The 10491-nt window shown below is 39.9% G+C and overlaps 1 protein-coding gene across 1 annotated transcript; it reads left to right on the forward strand.

Annotated features, from left to right (window-relative positions):
* The first annotated feature begins 4587 nt into the window (after positions 1-4587).
* Positions 4588-9964, forward strand: hyal2a (hyaluronidase 2a). The gene is made up of 4 exons (XM_020101686.2): positions 4588-4976; positions 6440-7412; positions 7955-8044; positions 8817-9964. The coding sequence occupies exons 2-4, from the start codon at positions 6483-6485 to the stop codon at positions 9207-9209; spliced, it is 1413 nt and encodes a 470-aa protein (XP_019957245.1). The 5' UTR covers positions 4588-4976; positions 6440-6482; the 3' UTR covers positions 9210-9964.
* The last annotated feature ends 527 nt before the right edge of the window (positions 9965-10491 follow it).

Here is a 10491-nt window from a genome sequence, read left to right on the forward strand (position 1 = left end):
CGATATCTTTTTTTCTCAGAGGAGCTCATGGTGTCTTATCTTATCTTAGCAGTGGGTAATGGCTGAAGCAGTATCTACACACTGTGCTCGACATCTGACTTTTGATCCCATACTTCTTTATTTGATGAGACGCTCAACATTAAAGGATTAGTACAACATTTGAAAACTAAACATTTGTTTTCTTGTCAAGATTTTGATAAAAGATAGATTTCTCCCTCCTGTCTTTGGTTTTTAGACAGATTAAACAAACTAGACATAAGTTAGTTAATGAGTTGGGTATTGATCTTCTCTAATCTGAAAATAATAATAATTGAAGTTCACAAAATAATCAAATAAAAGTTTATTTACCAGCTAATCTCAGTTTAAAAATGTTTAAGTTCTTGTACACATGGTGCAATAACTCTAGGTCTCTAGGTCCATCAATGGAGCGTTGACTTTAAAACATGCAGCCAGCCTTTACTGTACTTGCAAAACAGCTGACGTGTCTTATTTTTAGCTTTCCTGAATTGCCTTCTTGAGTTTCGCACTTCAGAGCTCGCCTGTAAGTCTGCTGTGTTCAAGTAAAACCAGATTTGTCTCGTGATTCACGATCAGGGAATAATTAGGTTAATCTTCAGACTTTTATTAGCTCTGCCAAGGAGGTTCTGTTTTTAATATACATTTGTTTGTTTGTAAGCAGGGTCATGCAAAACACACTGAACTGATTTCCATGAAATTTTGTGAATGGATGGAAAAAACTTATCAAACTCTGGTGCAGATCTGGATCAGGGGGTGGATCCAGGAATATTTTTTCACTTTCAGTAACATTGTGAGATAGATATGAGATGTGTTTTTCAACATTTCCTTTTTTGACAATGTATTTCAGGATCTTGATGAGAAATAATCAACCACAAATGAACAATCAGGATCCAGTGAATTTAAATGTGGTTTCATAAAGAGACTTTGGGGCTACTGCAGAGTTAGGCTGTTTTGAAATACAACTTATTTTTACTTTTAAAAAAACCTCACACATAAGGTATTTAACCTCTGGAGGGCAGCAGAAACCCATACCTGTACTAACTTTAATAATTTGAGTGATTTTGTGAGGTGATTATGGTGTGTAACATCTTTCTGATTTACCCTTAATGATAATCCTGAACAATTACTTTACAAAAGATATAAGACACAATAAAACATGATGTTTGATGTGAAAACTCAAAAGATTCAATGGTAACCAGTGTTTCCAGCTGGCACAGTATCAAACTTTAATGACAGCGTAAACATATTTCAGTGTGTACAGATCTGCACAATAAATGGGTAGGGCTTCCTCTGCAGGCATTCTCTGGTGTCTCTAATTGTGTGGAATGCGGCTGGGTGTGTTTTGGGCCAGAGGTCAGTCACTTTGATGTATTTCCTCCCCACTGCTCTCTGATGTTCCGCTGCTGAGTCCAGCCTGCATTAAAAGGATCTTCTCTTTCTTGCACAAACGTGTATGAACTTCATGAATATGCCACTGCTTAACTGTTTTCATCTCTAATCTGTACTGTGTGTATACATAGTTGAGCTGTCCATGTGGCTGTGGTCAGGAGAGATAGTCATTATAAATGATCAGCAGCCTCGAAAAAGAACTAAAACATGCTTTGAATTATAAACAGTCAAAGGGTCATTTAACGAACTGTAGCGGTTTTAGAGTAAGTGCTCATTTTAGCCCATTCACACTGAGTTTAGTCGAATTCTGTCACTTTTGACTGTTTGCTCACATGTACCCCACAGAGAACTGAATGAAAAAATGTGTTTTCTAGGATATTTGATGGTGATGTCCGGTGTTAATCAATACATAAATGCACATGAATGTCTGATTAGCTTAAATAAGAAGTAGTAAAATGTATAAACCAGTCACTTGAGGGGCCTCAAGTAGCATTTAAACCCTTCTCACATTTCAATCATTAACTTTAAACGTTATCATTTCAATGAAATCCTCTTCATCACTGTTTTCCAGTTTACACAATAACATATGTGTTGCAATCCTCTTAAGTTTTTGCTGGGCACATTCAAAGTGGAAGGCTGTGATTGCAGTTTCCCTGCCATTGTTTTTGCTTCCTGACAGTCCCTGACTCGTGCTGATGTAATGCTCAGGAGCCAGAGGTTAGAGGAAAGCCAAGAGCAGGCTTCATTCACATGGGTCGTTTCACGCTCCACACTCTCCTCAAACAAACAGCCCAGACCTTACGAGGGGACAGAAAGAGAAAGAGACTGATGTGAGTCAGCAAAAGCTCCGAGAACAAATGGCGGAATGGACTTTGACACAGGAAGTCATCTCACTTCCACCTCATCACGATAACGATCATGTGCTCGGACATCCCCCAGCTCACCAGTATCTACAAAACGAAAGTCTAATTTTCAGAGAAAGGCCGTTCTTGAAAAACCAAACCAAGGACTGAAGGTTAAACAACTGTTCACAATTGGATTCCCCTCCTCTTCCAAACTGCTCAGTCTGATCACAGGTTTTTTAGATTGGTTAATGATGTGTGAGTGTGTGTGTGGCCTCGACCCTCCCCTCTCATCACTGATGTTCCTCATGCCTCACCCTGGCTCAGTCTGCACTGTCCTATTTGCAGTACTTGGATACGTGACAGGATGTGGTACTTAGTTACTTCACCCAGCCATTGCCAGTGGCTGTCATCACACACCTCAGGCCGCAGTGACATCTGTGTTCCAGATGTCTTGTACCCACCGTCTGAAGTATGCTCAGAGCATTAGTGGAAAAAAACATTAAAATCACTTACTTAAGTGGCAACAGTACAAGTCATTGAAACTAATAGACCTGCATTCATCTTATGACTTAAATAGAAACAAGGATCAGTAAAATGTACTGGAAATATAATTTGACGATAGGGCAGATGGAAGATGCTGTAAACACAAGAAGGCAAAAGTTATCCAACAGGGTCCAAGTAAAAGTTCAGGAGAACTTTCCCAGCTTCTCTTCCCTTAAACTAAACATTGTTTTTGGAATTGAATTGTCCACCAGGAGTTTTTAGCAACAGGCTAAAGTTATTTTTTTAAATATTTTATCATGTTCCTATTATGGGCAGTGACATCAACACAACATCTGCCAAACTTGAGATGCAGTGTTTGTGGTTTTGACCTCAATCTTCCTGCTACCTTGAAGTAATACACTTGAAAGAACCATGTCCTCTGTGTATAATCACTATCTGATTAATATAATTATAATCTGATTATTCTATAACAATCTTTTCATTCATTTCAATTCACCTTTCAGTGAAATCTGATCTAATGACACCAGAGTCTGTGGTAACTTCTAATATATTTTTTCGTGCAGTGTTTAATATTTTACAAAATCACTTAGCATTTGAAACAGGTTTGCAGTTGCTTAAAGGTCCATGATGCATCATTGCATGTGTTCACAGTAAATTAGTCCTCACATGATTTATAGATATCATGTTATCTTTAACCTAACATCTGATTAAAATGTAGAAAGGTCACTGGAACTAAAGTGACCTCCACTGAATGCATCAATACTACTGATGTAATATCCAACCAATATTTTGATGCTATAGTATTTGTACACATGCAAAGTTTGATAGCAGGACTCCTATTTTTAATAGGGTACTTCAATCCTGTGGTATTGTTACTTTTACTCAAGTGGATGATTCTTCCCCAACAGCTGAAAAATACAAGTTTATATACTTAATCTAATATCTAATCCAGATTCAAGATTCAATACTTTATTGCCACAACTCTTTGTTTGAAATTCACCTCAGTGTCCCCACAAGACAAGACAACAATCACAGCATATCACACAACAAGAAAAGAAACAAAACACACACAACCCCTCTCCATAAAAGCATAACATACATCTGTAGATGTAAAAAACAGAATAAAGAATTGAAAAATTGGAATACATTAGAAAAACAGACAAAATAACTACATTCCAATGTCCTCTGTGAATTTTAGAGAAATCTGAAGACTTAGTATTAGATTTAAAACAAATGAAATCAACCAGAAGTTTATTATCATTATTGGCTCTGTGCGACCCAACAGACTATGATAAGAGTTTTTTCCCCCTTTCAGTTCTCAAAACTCAAACAAAACTATACTTAACAGTGGGATTTCCCATTGAAATGCATGAATAAGACATGCAAATGGCCCAGCAGCACAATAAAGGAGCTGTGCATGGGGGAACATGAAGTAAGAGGTAAAAATATGAATCAAAATAGATATTGTACATCCAATAGAACTAATACTATGTTGTTTTCAAAATGTGTAATTGATATACAATGTGGTGATGGTCTGTATGCTGCTGTATGTGCAGCAGTTCTTTGTTGCAGTGTATATTTGATGATGTGTAAATAGTTATTTATAAGCTAACATCTGATTGTAATGTAGAAGGCTGATCATTAGTGGTATGGTGTTATTCTGGAGCCATGTGGCTGCTGTGACCTCTCATGAATCCTGACTCTGCTCTGGACACTGGATGCCTCTGACTTCTCGGACTCGTCCAGTCCCCGGCTGTAACCGGGAGCAGGGGGGGGGGGCATCTTTTTAATTTCCCCACATAGAATGGAGCCAAGTGATTCCTGGAGTCACGCGAAGGTCGGAGGTGAAGCAGCACTTCGCTGCAGGACACCACACACTCTGACCGGGGTGTTGGTATGTCCGCTCCGGTTCGCCGCTCCCCCCCTGATCCCCCCGCGAGAATGGAACATCCTGAAAGTGGTTTGGCTCCGGCTCTGACAACATCGCAGGGGGTAAGTTCACTTTCCTCTCTGGCAGCAGGACGGAGCGGGGACCAGCAGACACGGAGTTACCACACATGTCTTTGTGAAATCCTCCTCGTTGTTTCCGTCTTCCTCCACAAATTATGCTCACATTGATTTTCTCCTACTTGTTGTGAGGCAGCTCAGAGAACGCGTCTGGGAGAAGCAGGCTCCTGTGTGTGTTTTCTCTGGGAATGGTTCCTCAGTCTGGAAGTGAAGGTAAGAGGGAGGCTGCTGTCACTCTACTGCTCTCTACTTTGACTTCACTCGACTTTACTCGTCTTTTTACTCATCCATTGCTTTCAAAGACAGTTTCTCTACAACTATAAGAGTTTCTCTGCAGCTGGAACAGAAAATGTCACGCGTTGAAGTTTGGCAAAGAGCACGAGAGGTCTGCACTAAATATAGGAGAACCTTTTGAGTATGTAAATAAAGAGTCAGATTTGTTTTTGTCATTATTTATCCAGGACGTGTTTGTAGCATTGATTAGATTGTACAGCAAATATTTGAAGGTAATTTCTACCTTTCTTTATTGGTTAGAAAATACCTGAAGTATATCTACTCAAGTACATGTACCTCCAAATTGTACTTGAGTACAAGTGCAACTCCCTGTGGAAATGTGAATGTAGTTATTCAGTTTACTTTTCTAATAAGTGACAGCATATTAGTTCTTATTTTTTAGAAGTGGTGGAAGATTTGCCTACATAAGAGTAAAAGTTACGAGAAGATAAGACAAGACGCTTCCTTGTAAGTTCCAAAATAGGGAAGTGTGTTGCAATTTAAACCTGCAATACCAACAAGGAATTATAAAAAGTATAAATAGAGTAGAATTAATATATAAAGTGTAAACAGGATGTATACAGTGATACAGTGACAACATGATTGCACCTTAGCCTTTAAATTACACGGTTTGGATTAGGTATTTGAACATTTAAAGGATGCTGAGTAGAAATACTTTATTTTCAATTAAAAGTACTGCATTCAAAACTTTTAGCACAAATATAACAACATTAAAATGATCACATTGATTAAATACACTGCGACAAATATGACTTAGGTTTCAAATGGAATACTGCACTTTCATTGCACTACATTTATTCAGGTAATTAAGGCAAAATATAATCAACTTGTTAATGATGATGTATTTTTATTATAGATTAAGTTTCCCATCAGTGACCAACTCTAATACGAAACTGATCTACACTGAATGTAATAAATATCTCCCCAATAATCTGATACAAATATTTTTGTACTTAAGTTTTGAATGAAGGATTTTTATTCGTAATAGAGTATTTCTACTTTGTGGTAATGTTATTTTACTTAGGAAGTCTTCAACCACTGCTGAATGTATATACTGTCACTTATTATAAAGACAAAAAAAAACAACTTATATTTGAGGGTCCTCTGAATTGTCAATTCAAATATTAAGACCTATATTATACATTCATAAATAGAAAGATGCTTTCAGTAAATTAGATGGAAGCTAATTTAAATTTGTTATAATTACATACTTGATCTGTCATACAGGCTGTTGATTGGAGGGTTTTTTCATTTAGTGCACAAAACTAAACTGTACACAAAAGTTGAAATGCTGACTTTATGAATGAATGTGCTGGGGGAGGCCACTTGTGATAACAATAAACTAAAAGTTCCAACATTTCACTCTCCTGTGTGACTTATAGAGCAGAGAGTGACGGTCCTTTCTGTCGATCCACATCTGAAGACATGTTGTACTGGACTTTGTGTGACTGGAAAATACGGCTGCTTATTGTTCTGCTGTGGGACTGCCTCTGTGCTCTGGAACTGAAACCCACGCAATGGCCACTGTATTCCAAAAAGCCTTTGCTCCTCGCCTGGAATGCCCCGACTGAGGACTGTGCCCCACGGCATGGCATTCGTTTCCAGTTGGACCAGTTCCAGATCGTGGCGTCACCCAATGAGGCTTTTGTCAGACAGAACCTCACCATCTTCTATAAGAACCGCTTGGGCTTGTTCCCCTACTTCAAGCCAGATGAAACGGCGGTGAACGGGGGGCTGCCACAGGCTGCCAGTCTCACGCAACACCTGCTGAAGATGCCAGATAGTGTGGATAAGTATATACGTGAGACAGGGGCCAAAGGTCTGGCCGTTATTGACTGGGAGGAGTGGCGCCCACTCTGGATACGGAACTGGGAAACCAAAGACGTTTACCGCAGGCATTCTCGTGAGATGGTGCGCCAGAAGAACCCAACATGGCCTCCGGAGCAGGTGACAAAAGTAGCCCAGCAGGAGTTTGAAATGTCTGCCAGGAAGTTCATGCTGGAGACGCTGAAAGAAGCTAAGAACCTGAGGCCCAACCAGCTGTGGGGGTTCTACCTGTTCCCCGACTGCTACAACCACGACTACAGACGCACTCTGGAGAACTACACAGGCCGCTGCCCTGATGTGGAGGTGGCCCGCAACGAGCAGCTGAAATGGCTGTGGACCGAGAGCACTGCCCTCTTCCCATCCATCTACATGGGCACTGTGCTGCGCTCGTCTTCCTCCGGACGCCAGTTCGTCAGGAACAGAGTGAGGGAGGGGATGCGTTTGGCATCATCAGGCGATGGGTTGGCGCGTCCTGTCTTTGTGTACACGCGCCCCACCTACGCCAACTCTCTGGAGCAGCTGACAGAGGTGACGCTCTAACTTTAGAATTTCTACCAGTCCTAAATTTGTTTTTTTCTTCCTTATCAGCTGTTCTTTCTTTCCTTCCCAGCATTCTCTTGAACTTTTAAATGAGTAATGTGATGGTCACGTATGATACTAAACATTTCTGATATGAACTTGTATTGTTTCAAGGATAACTCTCAATCACAGTGTGGCTCTAACCTTCAACACCCTGGCTCACCCCCCCTCTCTGATCAGTGCATATTGCATGGAGCTATAGCTCAGCTCTTCCTTATCGACAGCCACAGCCCTTTCCTGTCCCGGGAGCAGAGAGACACCCCAGCACCTCTCGTTTGTTTGCAGTGGGCAGGATGGGTGTTGGTCAAGTTGAAAATCTTGCTAAAACCCTATGCACTGTTAACCTATGAGTCAAAGAACATGTTGCACTTTACACAGTAGCAAATGACTCACTAACATTCTGACCCTTTTGCGGTGATACTCATTTATCTGTGTTTGACCTGTGCCTTTAGAAATGTAAAAGGGTTAAAATGCCGTGTCATCCTTCACAGACTGATCTCGTCTCCACCATCGGGGAGAGCGTGGCTCTGGGAGTGGCTGGAATCATCCTGTGGGGAGATGCAGGTTATACAAGCAGCAAGGTAAGCACCACCACACCAGTCATGAAACAAACTGAACACAAACGTCATCATCTGGAAAGTTCTTGCCCGATGCTCTTGTTCGTCATGTGTGCAGTCATTTGATAACTAAGTCACTCCTCAGGGCTCAGCTTCAAAGAAACTGCAATAGTCACATGAATGTCACATTTGAGCTGATTGTAATTTAACATCTTCAAATCAGCCTGTTTTTGTTGTGAAGGACCAAATTTATTTTACAGTGTTTTAAATTTACATCTTGAATTTGTGTCTCTTCTTTAGTCTTTATATTTCTGGGCCATTGTATGAAGATATGCAATATTTTAAACATAAGTAAATAAGAATAAAATTTTAATGTTTTATTGAACAGAAATGCACAAGATGGACAAACATTCATCAGAGATAAAAGTGTCATTTCAAACTAGTTTTATACTGATATGTTCTTTTAATCTTTTATTTTAATGTTAATGCACCAATTTCACAATACAACAATACAGGCTTTCTACTCTGTTCTACTCTAGAATGAAATCTTTGAATGTATTTTAGCCTCTATTTTTTTCCTGCTGTTCGAATCAACAGGTTTGTGGCTCATGTTGCATGTGTGACTCCATTAGTGATGTTAAGGATGAATGGAAAAAGTCAAACTTAGAGTTGAAGTTAATCATCATCACATTCTGTGCTTTCTTTAAACTTCCTGAACTTTATGCCTTTGAAAGAGGGTAACTGTGAATCTTGACCTAGCTGAGTGACGGAGTGATTTCTTCTTTTTCCTCTCCAGACCAGCTGTTCAGACCTTGAGGCATATCTCCGAGGCCCGCTAAGTCAATACCTCGTCAACGTCTCCACAGCAGCAGAGCTATGCAGCCAGACCTTGTGTGGTTCACACGGCCGCTGTCTGCGCAAAAACCCAGACAGTGATGTTTACTTGCACCTGAACCCCCTCACCCACAGCATCATCAGGCAGAACGGCAAACCGACAGTGACGGGTGAGCTTGGCGAAGCGGAGGTGACGAAGTTCCAAACTGAGTTTCGGTGCCAGTGCTTCAGCGGCTACCTGGGAGAGGGCTGCGATCAGACGGACCCTCTGCACCAGAGAGGAGGGGCGGCTCCAACCATGGCATCAGCACTGCAATGTGTGATCTTACTGATTATTTCTCTGCTCCTCTGTTAATGCACCGTAAACACAGTAGACGGCTGCATCGTGTGTGTTCAAATATCAGAGCATACACGATGACAGGTTTCTGAGAGGGAGGGGTGTCATTTTCTTTTCTTGAATTGCTGTAAAAAATAAGGATGACACAAAGTGAAACTTTTTATGAAACACTGTGGAAATTGCAAAAAGTTATATTTGTTTATAACTTGTAATCTTTTTTTAAACAATAGAGGGCTCGCTGGAAATGACCTTGTTTACATTTTGCTCTCGGTTTCCTCTTGGTCACTGTTTCCCAAAGTGTCAAATTCCATGTTTCTCATAGGGAGCACGTCTTCGGAGGAAATGTGGTGAATGAGTCGGCGTATGTCGGCCGCTGTGTGGTGAAAGTGGAATTGATGCACTTGAATCTGGTGATAGCACAATATGATTTGAAGTGCCTGATCTTTTTCAACATGACCTCTCTCATGACCTTTTCTAATGGAAGCAATTCAAGTGTTACTATTTATTTGAATGTATTTTTTAGGTGTTTTATATGATATTTTCTGATTCTTATGTCTAAAACATGACTACTAGTAGTTTTCTATTAAAACACTTCATGACTCCATTGATGCTAAAAAGCAGCTATTTGACTTCAGAAGCACAAACATTGTACAAACATTTAGAGACATTTTTCCGACGCTTTGTTATGTTCCACAGGTTTAATGACATTATCACCTCTGTCTTCATGCTGTTTTCTCAAATTTCAAATTCAATAAACTTCTTTGTTAAACTTATTGGGGAATTTCTCTTGTGAACAATAACCTTTAGGATTGAATTTCAGTATTACAGGTATAAAGTTTAACAGCTGGTTCTCAGATAAGTTTTATTGCTTGCAGTATTAACTAGAATGGCTCAACAGTCACCTTTTAATCCTACAAACTAACAGACGAATAAACAAAGACAGGAGGATGAAACCAGAGGAGATTGTTGGATCATTTGTGGATCATATTTTCAGGAAACAATAAAGTTTTGCAAGTTGTTTTCAGATGATACAGTTAGGATGTTGTTGCTTGTCACCAAGAACTGCACTCTGGTCCAACAGTGAAACCACATTTAAATCCACTAGATCAAGATTTTTATTTTTATCCGCACAGAATTGCACACACTCATAAATGTAACTCCCCTTCATTGATCAAGATTCTTGCAAATATATAAGTCTCAGTGTTAGAAAGAAGTGATAGAAAATGTCCAAGATCTGACTCTTTGTATGGATCCACGCCTAAAAATATAATGGCGTCTTTCCTCGCACATGCAACATCCG

Source organism: Paralichthys olivaceus, chromosome 2 (genome assembly GCF_024713975.1).
Source record: "Paralichthys olivaceus isolate ysfri-2021 chromosome 2, ASM2471397v2, whole genome shotgun sequence".
Classification (NCBI taxonomy): domain Eukaryota; kingdom Metazoa; phylum Chordata; class Actinopteri; order Pleuronectiformes; family Paralichthyidae; genus Paralichthys; species Paralichthys olivaceus.

Excerpts from the sequence above, each read along its gene's own strand:
- hyal2a (XM_020101686.2), top strand. The coding sequence starts at position 6,483 with ATGTTGTACTGGACTTTGTGTGACTGGAAAATACGGCTGCTTATTGTT. Across the intron at positions 7,413-7,954 it reads CTCTGGAGCAGCTGACAGAG|ACTGATCTCGTCTCCACCAT; the intron begins GTGACGCTCTAA and ends CATCCTTCACAG. Across the intron at positions 8,045-8,816 it reads CAGGTTATACAAGCAGCAAG|ACCAGCTGTTCAGACCTTGA; the intron begins GTAAGCACCACC and ends TTTCCTCTCCAG.